Here is a 25,679-nt window from a genome sequence, read left to right as displayed (position 1 = left end):
TACCTGGCTTGCTTTGACTTCCGTTACATTGGACCCAGGATGGGAAAAAGAAAAAGGTATTTTAGGATGCAGTGCTGATCTTAAAAAATGTAGAGACATTCTCCCTGGTACCACAATAAACCACATTTTTAGGTACTGATACCTAAATGATGAGTCGAGATACAAATTCGATGGAAGACGAAGATTTAAAAATATTTTCCATGTTTATTAAATTATGTGTTATAAGTGCAGAGCTGTTTAAACAAATGTATTTATATTTAGTGATATGTACTTATATTAAGTGACTACAGTAGTTGTAAGCCCTTTCTGTATCACTCTGAGGTATAAGACAGATCTGGGTCCTGCTGTTTTGGTAGTAAAGATTACATCTTCTTGCTCTCTGAATAGAAAAATACACCAAATTTTGAAGGAGAAGTAGCACAGAAAGTTGAAGGGGCCAGTCCAAAGTCATCCAGCAGATCTATGGCTGGGAAAAGGATAAAGCTCAGGTCTGTAGTACCAATGCCCATGGTGAAAACTTATTGGACACTCACTGTGCCACTGGATAAGTTAAAAATATCAGTCTTGAGACAATAAAGGATAAAGGATGATAAAAATACCTTGTCTTCTTTGTAGTTAGCAGTGGGGAAGTTCAGCCTTGGTAAACTGCACATTTGGCTGTTTTCTAGTGGGTAAAAGTCTATCTAAGATGTTTATTAACTCACCTACTCTCCCACCTTTGTTTCTTACCATTTGGATGAGGTTCCTTCCTCTTCTTAGGAGAGATCTTTATGTAATCTCCCCCTGTGTATACATGAGGGTGGATGTGTTTCATGTGGTGTGAATCAAAAGCAAAAACCTTGAGTGCTGTAAAAGAAGAAAAATACTGTACAAATCACGGCTCCATTATGGCCTGCCATAATTTAGAGTTGGGTTAGTAAGTGTGCTACTGCATTGCATAATTACTGTGAATTTTAAGACTCTATCCATGTGCAAAATATTTCAAGAAAAATGTCATTAATATAACATGTTTGTTTAAACATCAATGTTTTTTTGTTTTCATGCATACATTTTGCTCTCATACTTTTTACGCTTTCCATGAAAAATACAGTCTCTTATTTACCTTGCCTTAAATTAGGTACTGGAAAAAACAATGTAGGTTACTTTAGGAAGAGCTATTGCTTTATTAAAAATGTATTTCTGAAAGGGGCTACAAATCACAATTATAAAAAGGAAAGCATAAAATTCTCCACTGAATAATAACATTTGATAAAAGCCAACTTTTGAAAAGTATATATTTTATGGTTTTCTATCCATGCTAGCAAATACACATTGCAGCATGAACTAATGATGTGTCTTGTCAAAAAGCAAACAAACAAGCATCACCCCTTAGGACAAAAACTACATTAGAGACTATTGAGCTCTTTACTTGCTTCATTACAGTGCTGAGTTTCAATCACCCAGGATGTGAAAAAAAAAAAAAAAAGAAGTCAATTGGGTTTTTTTTAAAAAACAAAACAAAACAGAGCAAAACAAAATAAAACAAAACAAATCTAAAACTTGACTGACGGAGGAATATCACTAAACTAGACCATCTGCATTGCTTATAGCACAGCACACAAAAATAATATGAGCTATTCAATAGACCGGCTGTCAGAAAATGTTTGTAAGGGCATAAGAAATTGTTTTCTTTGGCTGGAGTTTTGAAAAGCTCATAGTTCAAGAGCTTGCACCAAAAAAAGCAGTGGAGAGAGAGGGGTGATGTTGTAGGTCTTGTCCTAAAATAGTGGTGTCTGGCATGTATGAGACCTGTGAAGAATTTATTCATGCTGAAAAACAGTAACAAAAATTTTAGAGTTTGGGTCCAATTTGGAAATGAGATAATTAAGTTTGCCATTTTAGAATAAAACCAAAGAATACAACCATTAACCTTTCAGCACAGGAATTTCTCTCCATTCTCTTTATCTGCTTTTTCTGTCACCTTGGTGACTGATACCTACAGTTCCACTGGAGGCTGCACCCGAATTCTCTCTTCCTGACTTTTTCATGGCCTCAGCTCCGTGGTCATGGAGCCTCTGCTTTCAAGCAAGGGAGGTGTGGGGAGGGGGCCCAGGGGCTTTACAGCCAGCACCTGGTACTGCTCTGCACTTGCTGCAGACCCAGAGGTGCTCTGCAATGAGCCTGATTCTACAGAGTCTATGTCGAGGAACAAATCCCTCCCTTCTTTTTCATCACTCTAATTTATTTTCGGGAAGGTGAGGGAAGAACAGGTGGTTTGACCTGCCTCGAGAGCACAGCAGGAATCTTACTCATCAAGTCATCATATAAAACAGCAAGCTGGTGAGAGACACTGAAGGACTGTATTAAATATAAAATAAGAAATCAGATCACATACAGTTTGGGGAGATTCAGAAAAAATAAAGATGAAAGAGTGGCCACTGACAAAGGAATCAGCCATGCTTTATCAGGATTTCCAAAAGTGGCTGGTGTCAGCTACTCTGCTCTCAGTAGAAGGAATGGTAAAACTATTGTTACCACGGCAAAATCAGCAGGCGTTGGTGGGAAGACACCAGCACGCAGGGAGAAGGTAAGTGAACAAAATGGTGCAGTTGGGACTAAGCAACTCTCCTCCTGGGGAATTCCTCTTAAAATGAGAAATTCCTCTTAAGATAAATTCACTCAAGATTAAACTCACTAAGTACAATCATTATTGCAGGTTCATTTATAAGAACTACACTGAACCAAAAAGAGTTAAAAAAATCTGTAGAGAGCAAGTCCAAATTTTGTTCCACTGGTGTTTTTTATATACATAAGACGCATAGGATAATTTTGTGCTTATAAAATGAATCTAGACTGTGTGAGTATGGCCATAATGAGAGATTTAAAGAGAATATGAAGACGAGTACCTACAGACTCTCAATTTATTTTTTTGCTCTGGACTCAAAGGTTTAGTCTTTGAAAATTATGATACCTACACTGAAAGTCAGGTGTTAGTTACAAAAATCAAACAAATTAACACCTGTGTCTTTCACATAACACCATTTCTAATCTTCATAATTGTGCTGAAAAACTCCTCAGTTTAGTCCACATCTAAAGTATACCTTAGAATAATTTTCTTTATCTTACCTATGTCACTTGCATTAGCTTCCAGCTGGGCTGTCTTTTTGAAGCTCTGTGACACGAGAAGCGTCGCCTGCTCTGCAGTGTGCAGCAGCTTAGTCAGGCTCCGCCTTTGGTTATCCACAGGCAGAGCTTCCCAGACTGTAATTTTGTCTTTTTGTAAAAAATTGTTCACAGTGTTGACCAAAACCTGAAAGTAAAAGCATGTGTTTGAGAACAGTCACACACTATCTTTGGAATGAGGACAAACCCCACAACTCCAAGGCTTGATCCACTCACGTTAATGGTGGTGTTGTGGAGGGCTTCATTGTCAGAGACAGGGTCACTCATGGTGTTCCATGATGAATAGGACAGTGCTTCAACATATGAAATCACTTCTACAGGTAAAAGTGGTCCCAAAGTATTTTTATTAATTTCTTGCAGCTTCTCCAGAGGTGTTTTTAAATGACTAATCTGAAAAATGCCAGAATTCATATCTTAATGAAACAATTAAAGCCCTATTTCTGCACGTGAAAATGAACCCAATAGACTGATTTCTGTTAATTAACATACTGGTTTATAAGACACTTGTGCATAAACCCTACCCAATCAACAAGTTGACTATAAATTATTGAAATTACACATGTCTAGTATAACCTTCACAGGCAACCATGATTAAAAAAATGGTGTGCTATCATTACACATTTTTTTCCCTACAGCAGCTAAGATGATCTAAAGTGAACTAGTAAATGTTCTGCAAAAATAATTAAATATCAATGATATGATTATTCTACTTCTGTATTAATCTATTGACTTTTCTTTTAAAATTTAACTGAAGAGGTGGGAGCAGATGGGAAGTATTTGTATTTTTTTAGTTGTTTTTTGTCAAATGCAAATTATAAAGCATGTAGTTGAGTGAACTGTACTGCCTATTTCTCCTTCAGTTCTTCAGCTTATAAACTGCTAAATGCACTTACATAAAACAGCTAGTTTAAAATATAGGCAGGAGAGTGTGAGATGAAGATTAACCTTCCACATTTCAGTCTCATGGCTGAATAAGAGAAGAATTCTTACCTCACAATACTGGAATTTAATTAATAAAACACTCAATCACTGATTTTGTATGATCTCTACTCTCTGCTGTTGAACAATTTTTATGGGGCTTGCTTTGTCTTTGAGAACTAGAAAACAGGCTAAAAATCTGACATTCATTTACATGAAATAATTTTTAATTATAAATTTAAGTTTAGTTTGAGTATATATTTTAAAAAATGTCACTTTAAGATTCTGCTGTAACATTTACCTATGCCTTTGTACCTAAGTGTGATAAGCAGGTATTATATTTGATATGATGCATTACATTGCAGGTAAACATAAAAAGTATGTTAACACTACATATATATAACACTAGGTTAATAAAATTCTTTAAAATAATATGGTTTTGAATCCAGTAACTAAATCAAATTGCTTAACATCAAACATAAACATATACAATTGATTTTAATTTATTTATGCTTATGCTTCATTTATCCTTTTAAATTAGACAATACTGTAGCTGAAGAATAATGGATAGTGCATTCATTAATATAATTTTAATTGGCTTCTGGAATCTCTGTTTCTGGTGAAAAAAAGTATTTCTGGTGGAAAATACTCCGGCCACAGAGTATTTGTTTCTATAAATCCTGTATCACTTTACACACTTGTCTTTGAGAAGTAAATAAACCAGCATACCAAGATGCTATGGCTCCCTTTTCTATTTAGTCACTTGTTGACATTACTTTGGTAAGCTATCTTGCCTTCCTTCTGAACAAGCAAATAATTGCACATCAGTAAATGCAGCAGTGTGTAACTCCAGAAATTACAGAAACAGCTGAGTGATTACCACACTTCTGAATTTTTCATGCATCATGATTCACTTTGCTGGAAAGAGAACATGCAGATTCCCAGCAAGTTATTATCATGAGTAGAACATACAATCCAGTTCAAATAATTTGAAATTATTAAAAAGCCTTCTGTCAACATGCTTAAGTTCAATTGTATGCTTCAAACCTTTGTTAAAAACTGTTTAAGAACTATTATAATTGAAATAGCAGTTTCAAACAGAAACAATTAAAGGATTTGAAAATTAATCTACAAACCAGTGCTACTTACTCTGGCTAAAGTTCTATTAATATGTTCAGCTATACAGTCTTTGAATAACTCACACTTGGCCTTTGGGTTTTCTGTAAAAATAAAAAGGGAAACTAATTATACATTGCAGTTCAATCAATATTCAATACATACTAATTGCAAAAGCTCTTGTCTAGGTCATTCCCCAAACCACCAGCATTCTGAATTTATGCACATAAACCACAGCATTCCATTCTCAAACTACAATTACAGAGACTTTATCTTGGCCCAAATTATGGCATTGGGTTGGAATGAGCTGCTTTACTCAGGTAGAGAATTGGGTCCCTTTTATGGGATTTCCACAGGTGGAGCAGAGAGAGCTCAAATTTACAGGGAGCAGTACAGATCTGACAACTATGAGGAGGCAACCATTATTTCAGATGGATCTCATCACACTGTTTAGCAAAAATACATTTACAAAATTATTCTATTCTCAGGAATTGTCAATGCCACAGCCTTGCCTCTTTTTCATGTCTTGCTGATTAATCTAACTGAAGATAAATAGGCACTGGTGGGTTTCTCAGAAGATGTATCTCTATAATAACACATAAACCTTTATAATATCATGTACCTTGGCAGGAAGTGCCATCATTTGGCTTAAACTGCAATTTTCCTGTGGATGGTTGATAACCTTCCTTACAGGAGCAGTTAAACCCTCCATCCACGTTTTCACATTTTGCATGATCTCCACAGGCAACACTTCCTTCATTGCTGCACTCATCTACATCTGCAAATATTGTGAGAAATTGAATTTTTATTAAGTATTTACAGAATAACACCTTGCTGCTTTGTTGATAATAGCCCTGCACACTACAAGCAGTTTCACAATAAAATTTCATGTAATAAAAAAAGCAAAAACTAAACCTACAATCTCAATAGCAAAACCCCTGCCAATTATAATACTTAAGGATTAGAAGAATAAATCATAATTGATCATATTTTTATACCACCACTTTTATTGCTATATAATACTACACTGCTCATGTTTTAAAACCATATTAATTCTATCATAACAAAATGGTTGGCATGATGCAAATCATCTGAAATCCATTTTTCAGAGATTAGACTAAATAGATTTTCTCAGCTCAGTAAGAAAAAGAAAAAAACCCCTGCAGACTCGTCTTTTAAGATGCAGCTTTAAAAAGACACTGCAAAAGCTCACTCTGTCCATCTTGTTAATCTAAGAATTAAACCTGTGCCCTTTAAAGTGCTTGGCATAGCTTTTCTTTTATTTATTTATTTTTTTAATCCACATTTAAATTACATTTCCTAAAATGTCTTTTGTGCTTCTAAATAAATAGCCATTAGGTAGACAAGTTCAGTAACTGGGTGGGGCATAGTCCAAGAGTAAAACCAATGAATTCCAGTAAGGGAATCCATGAATTGATCAGTTTAGGAGAGCTGGGTACTAAATCCCTGGCTGGAGTACTGATTATTTTGCATGATTTGTCTGGCTAAGGATAAAGATCAAATAACTCAATGGAGAAAGCAAACTGGGAACTATACCAAATAATTCTGGAGAATGAAGTAATGGACTGTGAAGTGCTCTGCTGGAAAGGAGAAAAACATGAAGAGCTCTGGGACAGGTATATGTGAAAAATGAAGTGGCACATGAGTGGGTTTAAAGTAACAGCCTGAGAACTGAACTGAAAGAAAGAAAAGACAGTGCAGGGAATGGAGGAGAGAAGATGCCAGCTGCAGTCAAGAACTGGTATGATACTTGGTTTTGGAAAGAAATTGGTGAAAATAGGAGAAGTGGTTAATTGATAAGTGGAAGAGAAGAGCTATCTGAATTGATAGGCAGCCTCTGCTCAGACAAAAGGGGTGTTAAGAATAGACAAGAAGAAAGCAGATATGGGGTGGCTGGATAAATACACTATTAGCATATAGGAACTAGTTTCACACTCTGCTTTTGGTACAAGAACCTTGGTGGTTCTCAAAAAGGAGCACAAAAAGGAGCAACAATACATGTCAAATAAGGTTGTTAGCATATAGGAAATAGTTTCACACACTTAGAAGAACCTTGGTGGTTTTCAAAAAGGAGCACAAAAAGGAGCAACAATACATGTCAAATAAGGTTATTTTTGAAAAATGGAAAGATATACTGCATGCATATTGATAGACAAAAGGAATGCAAAAAAATACACAAAGGGTACTTGAGGGCCATCTGTCTATTTGGACAGAGACCTCCCTGGGGTTTAAGGCTGAAGTCCCACCTCACTTTCATATATCTTTTTTTTTCTCAATGAGCCAATGCTCTGATTAAACCTGATATGCTGTGTTTTAAGCCAGAAGCTCAGAAGTTGCCATGGAAAAGCCATTCAGAGTCCTGCACAGACAGGAAGGAGATGTGGGGCTGGAGGAGCATTTGCCCTCCCCAGCACAGCCACCACTGCTCTGAAGGGAGAGCCACCAAGAAAGCTGTGTGTTTAAATGGCTTGGTGCCAGCATGGAAGTTTAAAGCAGGAGGTTAAATGATGGTTTTCTGCATTAGGGCAATAGTTTATTTCTATATTTAATGTCCCAAACTGCTAATGTTTCTCTTTAAGAAGCCGAGTTTTGCATTATCCGCATTTGTATGGTTTCTGTGATCTCAGTATTCATAGTTATAGAGCTAACCACATTATACATGAACAAATCTGGCAAAAGGGAAGGAAAATAGCATGATATAGTGCTACACACAGGATACCTCATAATTAAATGCTGTCATTTAAAGGCATAAGGCTAAAGTTCTTACTCTTGGCATTTAAATAACCTCTCACATCAGTAAATTATAAAGCTCTGCTTGAAACATGTGAATGTCTGTCAGTGCCTTATTGTGTGACTCCGTAAGACAGAGAGACTTTGAATGAAGTGGCAGGGGTGAAAATCATGACAAAGCCACTTTGTCTAACTAGAAAACACCATCACCCTCAAACCAAAGATATCTTTGGCCTTGTCAGCTACATGGAAGGCATATACATCTAAACAAGCCAATCATCATGCAATGCAGTGCTAAAACACCAGCAATTGACAACAATCTTTGCCAAAACTTACAATAAAAAAGTAATATTTGAATGCTTTTAAGAATACTAAGGATCAGGTTTCCATATGATTTATTGATACAAATGTTTCCAAATTGTCATGACATTTCTTTTTATAAACTTTTAGATCAGTAAATATTTGATTTGTTATTATTGAGCATATTCTTTTTGCAATTATATAAGATATAAAGTGTAATGGTGATTTAATGAGAAAAGAGTATTATTGAAAACAAAAGCAGAAACTCAAGTATTTTGGCACATCTCCGGCAACAGGACTGCTATTTAAAGTCTCACAGAGACACCATTGAGTATATGCAAATAGACTTTCTGCAGAGTTGAGTTGTCCATATGGAATGGGTCCATATCATGCCTATGTAATTTACTGTTTTCAGAAGAAAAAACAACTCCTGGATGACAAAACTAAAAGGCAATATGCCTGAACTTGCAAGGTACTAATCAGCTTTGTATCCCTTTTAAATCAATGAGATTGTCAGGAGCAGACAACAGTTTGTGACAGTTGGAAGAATGCAGCTTTTAAGTTCCTGCTTTGAAATGCTGTGCACGGTAGCTGTAGGCTTTTGTTTCTTTTTATTTTGTAGCTATGCCTTTTTAACCAAATATGCAATTTTTGGACCACACATGAACAACAGCTTGTCAGTGCTTTCAGCAATCCAATTTTAGTGGAGCTTTGGGGTGAGGATCCCAAACTCTCTTCCTTGATGTACTGTGGGAGCAGGAGCGGGCTGCCAAGGCTGCATGAGCAGTCTTCACAGACAGCATCCCTGAGCAAAGGTTGAAGAACAGCAGCTTTTTAAACAGAAGAGCATTTGCCACAGGTCTGTAAAAAGACCTGGCCTTTCAGTAAATATTCAAAACAAATCCTGGAGCTGAACTTTTAAGCTTTTATAATAGCTGCGATCAGAAAAATAATATCACCAACACCACTTAGGCTAGTGTGAAAATAGATTTATAACCTTTTATTTTATTTCTTTGCTTTGTCACTCCTCATCTATTGCAGCAGGCAAGGAAATTCCAATTAAATTAAAAGTAGGGAGAACAGTTATTATGTTCAGTCTTGCCAATTACAGGATTGTACCTACATCGCTTTGATTCCTCACCAGCCAGTCAAGACAGCTTGATGTCTACATTATACCTTCTGCTTATTAGTAGCTTGCAAGTGATTGAAAAGTCCAATTGCAAAGGACTGGATGTTCCCTCCCCGTGTCTCCACACTGTGGAAGGCAGCAGCACACACAAAGTAGAAATGTAAAAGGCTATGAATGGCAAAGGTAAAAGAAAAGTTAGCAACGTGGCCCAATGCCAGATTCCATCCCCTGTACAGCTCCCTTGTCACAGCAAAGGATGAGATGGAGAATGGGTGCCTTCCCAGTGCTCTCAGAAATACCTGAAGGGGGCTAATAGCATGTTCCCAGAAAAAGCAGAATGGCGCGGATGTCACTTTCATTTCACAGATGGCCATTTTCATGTTTTTACTCTGTTGACTGGGGTGAAAAAAGTAGGTTTCTATTTCACTTTTTTATCTGCAGCTGAACATTCAATAAATTGTGAAGTCTAAGGAAAAGTATGGCTTTTGCACAAATCAAAAAATAGATTTTAATAGCTCACTTTCAGGACAGCAGAAAAATATCTTCAGAAATGTCACATCTCTGCATTCTTATTTTTCTGTTCTTAATTTCCTTTATCCTTTTCTTCTCTCTTTCCCTTCTTACTGCCCAGTTCCTCCTCTATCTGCATCTTTCTTTGTCATCTCTTCAGCAATTCTACCTGATAACATGGGTGAAATACTTTTGACCCTCAACTCAAAACTCAGCATTCTGACTGGGTTAAGGGCAAACCAACATTTCTCAAAGCCATTTTCCCAAGATTTCCTTTGGTCTATTTCCTTGGGGAACATTATCACTTTTTACACAGAAGCTTATTGTGGTTTCCAAAGAGGGAACACACAGGTACGTGCATGGACTTTGAAAGAGACTGCACACACATGGTTATGTGCCACACTTGCACTCCTGGAAACTCAGGTAGGTTTGAGGGCATAAACAAATAGGGTTCATAATGGCATACTCTCCAAAATTCCAACACTAGTCTTAAAGTTAGTGCCATGTAGAGATATACATATATTCATATACTAAAATGAAGATTTAAGACTTTGCAGAATCTAAAAATATATTGTGGGGCCCCGTGAACTTGTGTAGGATGGATACCTGGTAGTTCTGTTCTGTGATTTGTACTAAATAACTTGTACTTTATTTAAAATGAAATTTGATATTTGCTTCAGCTGTCACCCTGAATACACAAATATTAGCTGCTTGTGTGCAAGTCATATCTGCTACCTGTAGCAGCAGAACCATTGGGTGCAAAATATCCTATTATGGTTTCCCTGATGGATAAAGAAAAAAAAATTAATTTTGGATCAAAAATGTTATGTTTAGGACTCACATCTTGGTAAAGTAATTGGTACACTTGTTTAATAAAAAAAGGTGCCCACAGGTAATTTTTTTTGTTTCAGTGTATGTTTTGAAAGCTGTGTTTAGGACTCACATCTTGGTAAAGTAATTGGTACACTTGTTTAATAAAAAAAGGTGCCCACAGGTAATTTTTTTTGTTTCAGTGTATGTTTTGAAAGCTCTTGGCTCCTCCATGTGGATATTCAAAAAGAATAAGTACTCTAGTAGAGGATAAAAAAGAGATCTTTTTATCTGCCCAGTAAAGAGGGGGAAAAAGAAGAAATTATCAAGTTAAGGGTAAGAAGTTAAAGTGACACAAAACCAGTCAGAGAAATAACTTTGAAGACAAACTTCCGAAGCTGAGGAAATATAATGTAAAAATCAAAACCTGGAGCAGAAACGGTGAGAATATTTACAGCTCAATGTGCTAACTGTCTCCATCCTAGCTAATTTAAGAATGATTCATAGCAGCTGGATAGAGCAGAGCACTTTTAGATGGATGTGAGCAATGGGCAAGAAATGTTGATTAGATCACTTTCTGGCTTAATATGCAACCACTCTGCTGATATTAAGAGCAGTGAGAAGAGAGGTTGTCAGCACTCACAAGCTCACAGGAGACATACCTAGAATGAGACACAGTCAGCATAAAGGTGTAAAGGGCAATAGATTTATTTCTCATTTTCCCATTCCCTGAGGACTTTCGCAACATACAGAGAAAATTACCAGGAGTTTGAAAAAGAGAAATAGTTGCAGTTCTTTAATTCAGAGCAAATCCTAAAGGATTGCATGGTTGTTCAGAAATAACATTTTTCCAGAGAACTTTTCCTCTCCTGTAATCTTGAACATGTTCCATTCAACTGCTACAGAACCAGAGGTGAATGAATGGCACAGGATGTAGGATAACCACTGATCTTGCTTGTTCCTTTTGATTAGACTTGAAAAATTACCAAAAGTATCCTAACCAAGTTGCCAAACAAAAGATATTTGAAGTATACTAGTTCAACCTTATAGAGAATTTTGTTGATCCAAAACAGAATGCAGAATATTTTTACACTTTTTTCTCCTGAGAATGTGACTACCTTGCTCACAGATCAGTGAAACAGTGGCATAAATGGGCACTGTGTGATATCTGTGTTTCCTAAACTATATATTTATTGTGTAAATCTGTGACATGTGGATTTAAACATGCAAGAAGAGTCAATATGCAAGTGCCATTGAAAAAAATGGCAGATGCTCTGTCAGGGAGAAATGTGGGCCTGAACTGGACTATTAAGCAAGCCTGTTCCAGTCCAAAATGTGGGAATTTTATACCCAAACTCCAAACTTCACAAATATGAAAGCATTTTGCTAGATTTCTATAATTAAGAGGACCAATAAGAGAAGAGTGACAGTGTAAAGCTCTCTGGCAGACAGTAATAACTTACCCACGCAGGAGGTTCCATCATTAGGAACAAAAATTTGTTGACCATTGCTGGGTTTGAAACCAGACATACACGTGCAGTAATAACTTCCCTCTGTGTTTGTGCAATTGGCATGCTCTCCACAAGGCTGAGTAGCATTTTCACACTCATTATCATCTGCAAGACAAATTAGGGAAAAATATATTTACATCTGATGATTGAAGAAAGCAGTATCGTATAAGCTTAATTTGGCTCTGTTATTTCACTTGCATAAGTCTTGAATGCTGAGCTGGCAGTCTTGGTATTTGTCTGTATAGTTTTTCCATTACTAAGGATGTAATCAGGTGTTCAGCAGCACTCATCTGCCATCATCTGTGTGAATCAACACGTGATAGATCAGTGGGATGCTGAAATTAATGGTTTAATTGGATATACATTTGGAATAAAGGATTGAAACAAGCGTGTGTTCTGGCATGGTTGTAATTGATAACTTTTTTTTCCTATCCAAAAATCTACAGGTAGAAGCTCACTCTGAGGATTTACCTAGGAATTCTGAATTATAAGAAACATAGGTCAAAAGGATATGAAGAAATCATCCCCTTCATTCTCTGACATCAAAGCTAAACCACTATAGGTAAATGCACATTTTTAATGTCCTCTTTTAAAAGAAAACTCATGCTTTGAACTCATGCATAGTTGATTTCCTGCAATGACTCAATAAAATAATTTCCTCTCCAAAATCTTCCAAGGTTTTTTTTTGTCTATTAAATAATTTTCAGACCAAACTTAAAAAAAAATTCAAAAGCTTTCATATCCAGACAATCTTCTTATCAAACAGAGAGAAACACTCACAATACTGATAAATCAATCTTTCCAATAGCCATTTTTTTGAAGTACCCCAAAACTTTGACACAAAAAAATCAATAAAAGTCTCCCAAAGAAGGTGGCAGTCTTGAGTGGAATTTTCTATTTTCTACATCATGAGAAAGGAAAAGAGTTAAAGACATCCTGAAATGTACTGGGATTTTGTTCCTGTTCTCAAGCAAAAGGTACTCATAACATGATGAATGACAGGAAAGAATTCTAACAGGGAGAGAAATAACAATTTATTGCAGAAGAGAAATGATTTAGGAGCATGACAGGGAGAAGAAATATGATTTCAGAAAAGACACCCAAGGATGAGCTTTAGAAAGGTGCTCCTGCTTCCTGATGGTCAGTGTTCTCATAAGCTGCTTACAGAGATAGGATGCAGATAAGGAAAGTGGCACGCAAGCTGGGGCAGTGACAAGATTAAAGTACAGCAAGAGCCACAAAGCCTTGCAGGAATAGGTTTCTGGAATAAAACTTAGTCACAACCAACCCCCAGCATTACTCAAACAGGACATTTTTTGATATTTGAAGTCTGACATGATTTTGAATGTGACTCAGTTGACTCAGACATGCAATATCAATTCAGAGCTGCAGTTTTCCTCAGGGGAATTTAGGTCAACAGTATCAAATGGATTATGCTCATTAAAACTAAAATGTAATGTAATTTAATGAGGAATCCAAGTATAAAAGCACTGTGCCAACACATATCAACAATATTTATTCCACGGCCTTGGTATTCATGAGAATACAGCAGAGGATGTGTATCATTTGGATCTTAAAGAATGCCAAAATAAAACCTAATTAGCATAAGTGGAATTACGATAGGGAGGAAAAAGTGTGATGTTGATCCCAGCTCAAAAAAAAAAAAAAAAAAAAAGCATGAGAATGTGAAAAAATCTGGTTTGTCACGTAGCATTGCAGAGATCAAGTCTCAGAAAACTTTACAAACCTTAATTACAGGGTCCACTTCTGATGTATTTTGTGTGTTTCTGACTCCTTTGCAACCCAAATTTTCCTAGCATTTAGAGACAACAAAAAAAGAGTGGACTACCTATTATAGTGAGTTTTAAAATTAATTTGGTCTTGGGAAAATATAACAGATTCTAGAAAAGAGTATGTGTTGACTTGGAAAGCTCATGGGATTGTAGTCTTGGAAAATGAGAAGTAGAAGGTCACTGATGGCGGCAGGACTTGATTTGAAGTAAAGGAATAACATAGCTGAGGAGTCTAAAGGCTACGTGCAAGAACATTTATTTTGGATGTTTTTTCTAGGACTTCAATTGTAGTCCTTGATATCCAGCAATATTCCTTTTTTTAGGTGGTCTAAAGGATTTATAAGCAATATCAAACCGACTCATACAGTGGTTATCAACAAATTTTCTAGAATTATATCTAAATAACTTTACTGGTGTTTTTCCTCAATATTTATGATGTCTGCAAGGGGTTTAATGGTGACTGTATGGCCTTGTTAAGCTTTGTTATTGACAGATCTTTCAGATCATTACAGTACCATTGTGAACATTGAAGAACAGCAGCAACTTATATTGCAAACACAAGAATGAATATTTTAAAGAGTTAAATTCACATGGAGCTTTCATTTCACTATTCCCATGGTCTAAAGTAATGCTGAGCAGACTGTGCAGGGGATAATTTACTGGACCACATCCTGCTTGCATTGAAATTAATGATGTAAAAGTTACTGATGTAAGTAGGCTATGGAAAACTACCAGGTTAATGAGGAAGGCAAGAGAAGAAGTTTGAAGAAAACAGAAAGGATTTTCCTATACAGTCTATCTCAACATTCCTTTTTACACAAAATATTATACAAGATAAAAAATGATGGCAAAAATATTATTGAGTTCTCTCTGTAAACAACCTTAATTTTTTATTCAGACAGCACTCCAATGAGGAGCCCAAGGGTTTAAAGTAATATTCCAAATTTTACATGATTTATAATGTCGTTGGATTTGTGATATAAAGGATGACAGGAGAAAAACAATGGGATTTATAGGTGAAAAAATGTTTTTCTAACAAAATTTTCTGCCTACACAGAAAGGATACTTTAAGTGACAGAACTCATATAGTCCACCTGCTTTGTTGCTACCTAATTTAATTACAGCATGTGCATTTAATGCTGCACAGCTACTCATTGAACACTGCAGGCAGTATTTTGGGAAAATACATTGCTTTAAAATTTTTTGTCCAGTAAATTATGAAAAATTTGGAGACTTTAGAGGTACAACAACCTAAATGACAAGGTTAATTATCATGGCCAAAAGGCAATGTTACATTCAAGTCTGTTTGATGTACAAGGCATTTCCTGAATAGCTGCAATATCTTGAGAAATGACAGTGGGAGTATGGAGCTGGTTGTTGGGATTCTAGACTTGGTTAGTTTTTATGGGTTGCTTTTAATTTTTGGCTAGTTATTTTTTTACATGGCAGTTCTATGATTTGGGTTGCTCTAAAATCTCATCATTACTAGCCAAAATGTAAGGAAGATTTTTGTAATATCGCTTGTGTATTTACATGAAAAATATCATGAGGAAAAAGATTTAGGTAGTGGAGTTATCAAACAGCTATGAAAGATTTTCATTGCACTGGGCACATCTCTGTCATAGACGTTTTGATGATATGATGACATATAATATGAAGAGTTAGTTTTGGAGTGAAACTTGTCATATTAATTCACAATCACACAAGTTTTTTTTGTTTTACTTTTTATAAATTTCAAGATAAATTGTTCCTCCCTTCAAGTAACAAACAAGGTGGAAATCCAAAATTAAACAGAATGATTTGTGCATTTTCAGTTCTCCCCAATCCATGCAAAATGAGATTTTTGCAGAAATGAAGGGAATATTAAAGACTCCTGATCAGAGCTTGAATTTGTTAACCTGAGGTTTCCCAAAGCTTCACTGGAACAAGCATAGGCCCAATGCTGTGATTTTCAGAAGTTTAGTGATATCTGATGCTACTAAGGACTACAAGCATCTCTTACACTACAATATATGCACCTTCTATTTAGTGTGCTCCCCGTGTGACATAAAGTTAATGCAATGAAAACATCAACAACTAATTTTTCTAATCCATGCAAACCTATCTGTGGAAACCAAGGCTGGAGGCCTCTGGGGCATACCCATCTATCAAGATGGGCACAGTATCTCTCGGACACAGCAGTCTGAGCAGTGGACAGCCGTGGGTAGGAAGGAAATGCAGCCAGGCTGGCTGGGGAATACATTGATTCATTGCATCCGCTGCTTTCTGACAGTAGCCTCTGCTGCCAGAGCTGCTATGGAGCCCCTGGGGGAAACGAAAACTACCCTTCCCTAGTGTAACCCTCATGGGAGAACAGGGCTTGAAGTGCCTCACTTAACCCCTCAAAAGCAAGGAAATGAAAGGCCTCCTGTAAAACAAATTCCAGTGCTACTCCCCCCGCTGTGCTCAGCTTGTCTGGAGGTCTCAGAACAGTGGGTGATTTTACATACATTACTTCTGTGCTGCAGGACTGCATCTACTGCCATCAAAGCCCGAGTTAAGAACAGCAATGCCATTAACAACCTTGCCTTTCCTTTCTTGTGATTTGTTTCCATTAATGGCAATTTAACACAATTTGTTTATGATTCTCCAAAGATTCAGCATTCGAGCTTGGTCTAAATCAGCATGAAAGAGCAGATGCATAGAATAACCACTTGAGACTGTAGAAACTGGGCTGGAAATCTCATTTAAATATGAATTGCTTTCATAATGGGCCTGATTCATCTTTGTCCTACACCTGGGCAGGGAACCATGCAGTTGCTGCATAGAAAATCTTACTGCTGCAAGCTCTGCCTTGTTAAGATTTCACATTTCCCTACCACCTTCAAGAGCTTTTCACAATGCCTTCTTGGGATGTTTTTGTAGCTTGGCAGGAGTTTTTAACCAATTTTAACTTGGTGGCTCTAAAACTAGCTGATCTCCTATAGGGTCTCAGTGCAGCAAACAAATATTTTCTCTCACATCTTCACAGTCTATGTGTATATAAAGGGATGATTTCAGATCAGCAGTTCTTTCATGTCTGGATGAACTAAAGGGCCACACAATAGAAAATTCCCTTAGTCCCAGTTTAAGGAACAGAACAGTCCAAAATAAGGAGGAAAAGAAAGTTTCCTACATATTAAAGTCATGCTCAGATTGAGTTTCAGAGAATGGGCAAGGTTTGGAGGAGTTATATTATCCAAACTGTTTCCCTCATCTCTTGCTGATATTTCCAGACATTATAAATTAAACATGAACAGCATTTATTATCAGGTAAGTGCCAGTGATGAAACTGTAATTTTGTTTAGCCACACAGAATGTCCTGCCTTTTCAACACTTGTGAAATACCAGAAAAAGGAAATCTATAATTTGTGATCACTCATATGTAAAGAATGGGGTTGTGGTGGGGTATATATCATTAAAGGTACTAGTCCTTGACTGGAAACAAACCATTTACCCAGAGAGGAATCTACAAGAATTTGAGAACAAAAAGAAACAAGGTGCTTAAATTAGTGAAACAGAAGTAAAAAGAGGGATTATATAATTGAAGGAGGGAATAAATATTGAGTGGTCCTGTCACATTTTCCCCCATCACTTCCTCCCCTGCACCTCTGGAGAGCCCACATGGAGTGTCTCAACACCCTGCCATCACTCATTGCTTTACTGACCAACAGAGATTCAGCAAGAACAATTCAGAGCTGCAAGTGCAGAGCATCAGTTTGGGTGGCCAAACAACAAATTAGTTATTCATTGTCTGCCTGACCCCTTCCCTGACTGGTCAGGGAAGATTTTCTACTGCAGGCAAAACTTGGAGCTGGTCAGGCATCCCCTGCTTGTGGAGAGCAGGGTCCCAGGTGCCTGTCAGGGGTGTGGGTGCTGAGCACAGCCCAAGAGGCAGCTCAGGCACAAGGGACAAGGAGCTGCCACTCACTCTCAGGGTAGCAGACCATGACCTCCTCGTATCTGGAGTACTCCAGGATCCCCTTCAGTCTTTCTCCCAAGAACAAGGCATTAATTTACCAGCTGATCTGGTAAATTAATTTACCAGCTGGTCTGATGAGCTGTTAAAATGCAATGCTAAACAAGGAGAGAGATTGTAGCAGAGTAATGTCAGAGACAGTACAGAGTGAAAAAGACCCTGAACAGGCTGAAGATGGTCTGCTACAGTTCCAAGGCTGGTTTTTGAGGTGAGAAGTTGTGACTAGGTGAATTATTTGGAAAACTGGTTAATAAATGCTGAATAGGAGTGGATAAAAATAATCCTAATTTCAGTTCCAGTTACATGCAACTCCTGGTAGGTTATATTGTGAACTCAAACAGTACAATGCTTCCATCTAACAGGATGTGAATAAGTGAGATGTCACTCAAATCTAAACATTTTGGTCCCACACAAGAGATTAGACAAAAGGAAAGCAGCTTAGGAAACTGTCTGGTTAAGGGGGAATAAAAACTTCCAGGCAACACTGTCCTAAATTTCAAAACAAAAAAGTATATTTATTCAGAAAACACAGCCAGGAAATGCATCAGCACTTTACAGCTTATATATGAAATCCAGAGGGGGGCCATCATGGTGTGGGTGAGCAAGATGTGAAGAAGGTGTAAGTGAGAGGAAACACAGCTTGACTGAGGCAGTGGAACATTGAGCCTTATCTGATGAGCTATATCAAACTTGCTACAAACATGCAGCAAAGGCTATGAGAAGAAATGGTGCTGTTCTGTGTCAGGATATGGGCTTATCATCCTTCAGTTAGCCAGGACTACATCCTGGGGTCTGGAAAGTCACATGGCTACAGCAGCACTCTGCTCCCACTGTGCCAGGCAGCTGGGGCTGGAGGCACACAAAAGCACCTGTGCTGTTCTGGGAGCCTCTGCAAAGCACAAAGGGCAGTATCAAATATTTAACATCAGTGACAAAGTGAGGTGTGTGAGCTTGTTGCACAGGTGGCACACAGTGATGGACACAAATGAGCAAATACATGGGGCTCTGCAATGATTCATAAAATAACTGCTCAGGCACAGAGCTAGCTGGTAAGGTAGTTCTAATTGGAGTTGATGGGATCAATTTGTTTGGAGTGGTTCATATTATACATTTGGGAGACAGAAATTAAGACCAGGCTGCTGAGTTCCTCCCCGGAGTGGGCAGACAGGTGTGTTTGAACTAAAGGACAAGCTCAGGTTCATATCTATTTCTAAAGTAGGCTTTTCCCTAGCTGACTTGCTCCATTGCTCCTTGTGGCAGGTTCAGAAATACCAGGACTGTTTCTGCATTTCTTTCCAAGTGAATATGCTCATGTTTGGTTTAAGTGTGTGAAAAGTCTGTTTCCATAAAACCCTGACCTCAGACTCACAAATGCTCAAGGAGTGGCTCCCATTAACCTACACCATTGCTATTACAGGAGCAAAGGGGCAAAACCTGCCTAGAGCAGAAGTCAAGAATCAAGATCACATTGCTCTTCCTTTCACCACCCGCACTGATTTAATTACAAAACCCAACCTCAGCATCCTGGCAGACACCCTGTGTCAAGCTTGCTATTTCAGGATTAGACAGAATGCAGTTGAGACACATCATTAGTTTCTTGGTTTGCCTCCTTCAAAAACAAGGAATTAACACAAAGTGAAGTGCAGCTGAATGGGGATATGCTGGATTTGAGCTGCTGGCAGTGTGCAGGTATCAGTGTTTTTCTGAATGCTACCGGCAGAAGTGTTTTTAGAAACTTCACTGTTACTGAATTACATATTTTCCTATATAGCTTTCATTTTTGTTGCTAACTTGCTTGTTTTCACTGAAAAACATCCTTTAACTGAGGACATGCACAATCAGAATATTTTTGCTTAAAGGAAAGTAAACAGCATAGCAGACCCCTACTGAAAGGGATTTGCCAGTAGATAACCATGCCCCCTCCTGCAGAACTGAATGGGAGCCCAAGTAAAGTTCTGTTTCAACACTGCAAATACAACTGCATTGAAAAAAAAACCAACAAAGAAAACCAGAAATTCAACCAAACCCAAACCAAACTGCAGCCAGCCAATATTGGAATTCTCATTTCTTGCAGAATTCCCAATGTATTTTCCATAATTCTGGTATAGAATCAGCACCATCCATGAAAGTAGATTCATCAGAGTGTGAGAGTGAAGCCTTGATTACATGAACTCTTTCGTCACAGTATTTATTATACACATCTGTCCAGTACTCCAATAGCCACTGTATAATAGTATTAAGGAAAATAAGACTCAAAGTTGTTCAATTACCAATGCACCTGCTTCTTGTTATTTCCAGCACAAATTTCTCAAAACTCTGCTTGCAGAACTTTCTGAAACACATAAACTCAGTATGACAGAATAATTTTTTGCACGTTACATCAGAACCATACACTCTTGGAGAAGACATGATTGTCCAGTAGCTGCAAAGAGGTTGAACCTTACCATGCACCAAATCTTGTGATCTATCTGATCTGCATGCAACACATGTTAAATGCATCTAAAGAAAGACAGTATAACCAAATCAGGGTTACTCTGTTGACATCTAAATCCCAAAAGCTACTAGATGGATGTCTCCTACAGACAGTTCCAGGGGGTATCACTCTGAGACAGTGATCTCTTTGGCTTCCTCAACAATGACACATCAAACAGCAAGTGAAACACAAAGCTAGAGGTCATGGTGAACCTGAATTCCTGCATCTCATATTTCCAGACTACCTTCCTGGTAGGATATGAGGGATAAACTCTCTTCATTTACATTTCCCATTTTACCAGCATTTTTTGGAAGAGAAATGAGGAACTGAATTTCACTTAGAAGGGTTTTGCTAGACCCTAAATTTAGAATCATAGCATTAAGACTTTCTTTGGGCAACAAGGACAGCTAGACTTGTAGGAAGGACAACTGGGCTCCTCAGTGTTCAGCTTTTGAATCTGCTGCTTAAAAACAGGTAGTACCTTATGAAGCCCAGGTATCATTGTGTTACATTTTTTTGCAAAGGACAAATTTATTGCAAATAATTTTCTGTAACATATTTGAAACAGTATTAAGAACATTTCTTGCTTTTGAGATGTGTACTATGTTCCATTTTGGATTTAAAAAGCAGAATACAATAAAAGATGTGGTAAAATTTCATTGAGAGAAGTAGTAACTCAAATAACATGGAAGGCCATAAAACAGTGACTACAGAAGCTATTTTTTTTCCATTGTGGAACAGTGCTCATTGATTTCTGAAACCACAGGCTAATTATGCTCTGAGTGGATGGAGTACCTTAAGGAGTCTGGTCTGAGCATCAGAGACACAGAGATCACTATTTACTTTTGTCAAACCCAACTTACAGTACTAAAGACAAGAGTATCTTGACAAAATTTGATTGCCACTCTTCAGAAGGTTAGATGAGGTGACCTAATCCTGCTCTATGAAACACTTTGACCTATATTGCTCTAAGCTAGTATTAGGGTTAGGTCATTGTAAGAAGATATTACAATAGTGAATAATGGTTTAAATTATTTTATTTTTAAAGTAAAAAAATTACATGTGAAATATTCATCTTCCATCTTCTGCAGTGGCCCACATAGCTTTCATGTGGCTTGATGACTGAGCTTTTCATATTAGTTCTATTTGTGAGTTATCCCATTTAAATGTTCTGGAATTCAATAGCTTCACTTAAGCTGGATAATAGACTAAATCACAAAAGGAAATAATTTCAATCTATAACTGAGAAAGGCCATTAATTGCTGGAATACATCCAGTCTCCAAACCTGAAGATATCAAATATGGTCTGGCAAGGACGAGACAATTAGGCTGAGGAATTCTACCCAGAGGGAAAACATGCCAGCATTATTTCAGCTGGACTAATGACTACAACAATAACCACTGAAGTATTTCCAGCTACTGTCAATGCTGCAAGTATTTAACTCCATGGTCAAAACATCTTAACTACTGACAGTGATATTCTCAGAGACTGACCCCAGTGGATGATTTCAGAAAAAAAATCACTACAAAATCATACAGATTTTGGTGCTGTGTACTCCCCACAGCCTCAACTTTTTTTTTTTTTTCTTCTGATGTGAATTAAAGCTGAATGTAATAAATGTAATGATAGAAGTTGGAACAGGAGGTTATAAAACTTAGGAGGAGTTAGGTCTGTGATACTGCTTGTCTCAGTTAAAAGGTTGCAGGTATTTGGATGATTATGATAGTTTTCCTATATAATAGCCAAATATCATTTTAGTGGAATTTGCTACTTTGAAAAGCATCAAGCTCTCCTCCTTTCTGTAGCAACCTCTTCCAAAAACCAGACTGGTCTTAAGGCCAAATTTCCTCTTTCATCTCTCCCTCCTGAAACATACAGCTTTGAAGTGATGGAACTCATGGTCTCCTCATGCCAAATAGTCTGGGTAGCTCTTTCTGGACCTTTTCTCTAACGTATAAAATCTGGAAAATTTTAGTTTAATGTCAAACAGCAGATATCTTAATGAATTTTGCATGTGAGGGGTATATATGGCATCCTAAATTAATCTAAAGTGACTTTTCCCTTGCTGATACACTAACAACTCTACTCTTCATTAGTTAATACACCCTAGGTTGAAATATTCTGTTTATTCATAATCACTGTTGTCTACATGAATTTGTAATTTTCCAGTGAAGGTTCTTATTCTCAGAAACAGGGGATAAGGATTTTATTATCTCAATGATACAAAACACTTAGGCAAAACCCAAAATTCCACTAAAAACATATCAGAGTTTGGACAGAAGTAATACTTATACCATGGAATAAAGTTGAAATGTGGCACAAGTCACAGATGAAAACACTTTTCAGTTTTTCTGCTGTAATAGAACCTGCCACACAAAATATTATTATGTGCATTTTTTGCCTGGGAGTACTGAGAGGCAGAAGGGTGTGGATATGTTGCAAAAATGCTGTGTATCTTCTAATGGGAGCCAGGCTCTGTGCCACCCTGGGGGGCTGCATGAGCTCAGAGGTGTGTCCCATCACAGGCAGTGGTGCTGCCCCTGGCCAGGTTAATTTTCCCTTTAAAAGCAGTCTCTATTGGCCTGGCCAAGGCAGCACAGCCACAGCTCTGCTCGCTGCTGCCTGACCTGGTTCACCCAGCACTGCTCAGCAGACACCTGGAGGAAAAGTCCCACCGTTACACAGCACAGAGAAAACACTGCACCCTGGTTAAAGTGAGGGGTATAATTTACATACTGGGATGAGAGAAAAGGAGGATTGTCATAAGGTACTGAATAGATGCACACAAAACACAACAGATTTCCACAGACTGCCATGCTGAGGTGCCAATCTGAGAGGGAGGCACTGCAGAAACTTTCACCAGCGTTGTTCTCTGAGTATTACTCAGCTTCAAAGTTCTCAGTTGGAAAGGCTGAAAACTTGCTTCCTGAGAAAATCACTCAAAAATATGAAAAGAACCTTCCCTTCACATATTGAAATAAATCCCTCAAAGTAAGTGCCTAAACCTAAGTTCAAGCAAAAATAATCAAGATAAATATTACGATTACTGAATCAACTGAACTCGTAGAAGCATTAGGTAGATTTCTGCAGCATGTTAAGTATCCCTGAAAATTGGGCCATCTAATTGAAAATGTGGTGAAGTGCTGCAAGCCGCAGTAAAGATGGTTACTTTGTTTTCAATCTAGGAAAACTATTATATTATGTATCAAATGTTTTATTCATCAAAAGAAGTCATTGCCTTTTGTCCTCTGCACCTGCCTGTGAATGCATCAGCACAGGCAGTTCAATAGGATAGCCTCAATTTTGGTCCAAAAGTCCTAACACAATCAACATACTGAAAATCCCAGTTTCAGTTTGTTGGGAAATGTTCTCTGTGGTTGAAATTGTTGCAAATTTTATATTATCTAAGCATTAAACATTTCACTTAGGGTAGGTTTACACCTCAAATCTAAATTCAGACTATGGACACAAAAAAAGCATTTAAAAAGACATTATTTTCAAATGGTCAAGATGTTATGTAAGAAAATAATATATTAGAGCTCAAATTCTTACACCAGCTGCCTTGGCTCCAGATCAGGCAGTGTAAAGTTAACCTCCAGGACCTCCTCCAGAGACTCACTGAAAGATCTGGGATACAAAACAGCTGGAGCCAGGGAAAAGGGCATGATGGGGATGGGACAGCATGCCATACTTTGGGAAGGTTGATATTTTACAGAGGACTGACCATTGTTCAGAGAAGTGTTTTACCAGTCCTAAATCTACATAGGGATTAGAGTAAAGAAAGGGCATGCCTTTCTCTTAGCTGGTGACATCCATGTTACAGCTGCTAGAGACAACTGGCAGAATCACCCTGTGACTTAAGGCTCAGGCAAGAAGGAAAAATTGTTTTCTAAGCAGGCTCCACTTTTAGGCCATTAAACTGCAAGATAATGATGGGTTTTTTGCGGCGCAACAAATTCTTTAGAACTTCATTTGGTGTCTGTTCTAGCCAAAGGCTGCTGTGTTGTGATATTTTATGTTTAAACGTACTCTACTCTGACAAGCCACCGAAGTCTTTAAAGTCTTCTCATCTTTATTGCAGACAGTACTTTGATCTCAATGCCAGAAAAGGTCAAGACAAGAACTTCAGAATGAGACTTGTTTACATCCAACATAAAATACAAATAAATGAATGTGGCAAGGACATCTCAGGCAGATTAAATAAGGCCACATTTTCCTAGTTCCACTCAAAATGTTTTTGTTTTTGCCAACCATTGTGCAAGCAATATCATCATCAAATCCAATGAAATTCAGTTATTGAGGCACTTTCCCCCTCAAAATGTTTCATCAATCATAGCCCAGAAGGGCTCTGTCATAGGATAATTGCAACTTGGCGTACCAACAAAGAGCATCCCAACATCCTCAGCTTCCTTATCTATACAATAGGCAGGGATGACAGCCATTTTATTAGCTGAGATATTGTTACCCCCATCAGATAAAATAGCATGTTTTGTTGCTTTGATGTTTTCTGTCAGCAGAGCAGAGTTGATGTTTCCAACTGCATGTTTAGAGAATGGATGTGGTAGCAGCTTATGCTCCCTCACAACACCCCTGCCCACAAACATCCCACAGAGTGAGTCAAGGGATGTACTAATTGCACTTCATCAGAAAGGAACGGGAAGACCAAACAGAGCTTCTGTAATTTCTAGCCAAGACTTAATTGTGGAGTAATTTTTCGTCTAAATACTTTTCTTTGAGGGAGAAAAAAATCACCAGAGAGTGAATTCCCTCTGAAAGCAGCCAGCTGAGAAGCCACATAGAAATTATTTCAGCCATTCCTGTTCCACTGTCTCCACACACAGTATTGTTAATCCACAGAATATTTAGTGAATTAAAATAACATTTAGGGTAACTACTTACCTTTAACAATTTTCCAAAATAACAAAAATTATAGCACTCAGAAATATGTATCTTGCTTCCACATGCTTGGTTACATCACGCAGACTTTGAAGGCTAACAAAAAATCTGTCATGCAGAGCAATATGCAAACCCATTTAATTTTCTATTTAAATTCTTCCTGAGAGAGTGGACTTTTCTTGAATTTCAAAATAGAAAGCCTGTTAACCAAACTCTGAAGGTGGAAAAGTCTGCTTGTCGACACCAGGCTTATCTTGCTGCACCATCACTTGGGCAATAATTATATGAAGTGCTGTAGACATAATTTAATAA

At 37.6% G+C, this 25,679-nt stretch overlaps 1 protein-coding gene across 2 annotated transcripts in view; it reads right to left on the bottom strand.

Moving 5' to 3' along the window:
• ADGRL4 (adhesion G protein-coupled receptor L4) overlaps positions 1-25,679 on the bottom strand; it is a 72,211-nt gene that overhangs the window by 23,589 nt on the left and 22,943 nt on the right. Inside the window, exons 3-8 of one of the 2 annotated variants that reach the window (XM_039711401.1) lie at positions 12,160-12,312; positions 5,819-5,974; positions 5,230-5,300; positions 3,379-3,552; positions 3,106-3,289; positions 730-846 (exon numbers count right to left, since the gene is read on the bottom strand). In XM_039711401.1, coding sequence (XP_039567335.1) covers positions 730-846; positions 3,106-3,289; positions 3,379-3,552; positions 5,230-5,300; positions 5,819-5,974; positions 12,160-12,312 — 855 coding nt within the window. The remainder of the gene's footprint in view (positions 1-729; positions 847-3,105; positions 3,290-3,378; positions 3,553-5,229; positions 5,301-5,818; positions 5,975-12,159; positions 12,313-25,679) is intronic. The other variant, XM_039711402.1, reaches the window with a different exon arrangement.

The sequence above is a fragment of the Passer montanus genome, unplaced genomic scaffold, assembly GCF_014805655.1.
Source record: "Passer montanus isolate IOZ18808 unplaced genomic scaffold, ASM1480565v1 scaffold25, whole genome shotgun sequence".
NCBI lineage: Eukaryota > Metazoa > Chordata > Aves > Passeriformes > Passeridae > Passer > Passer montanus.
This window is presented reverse-complemented; position numbering and strand designations above follow the sequence as displayed.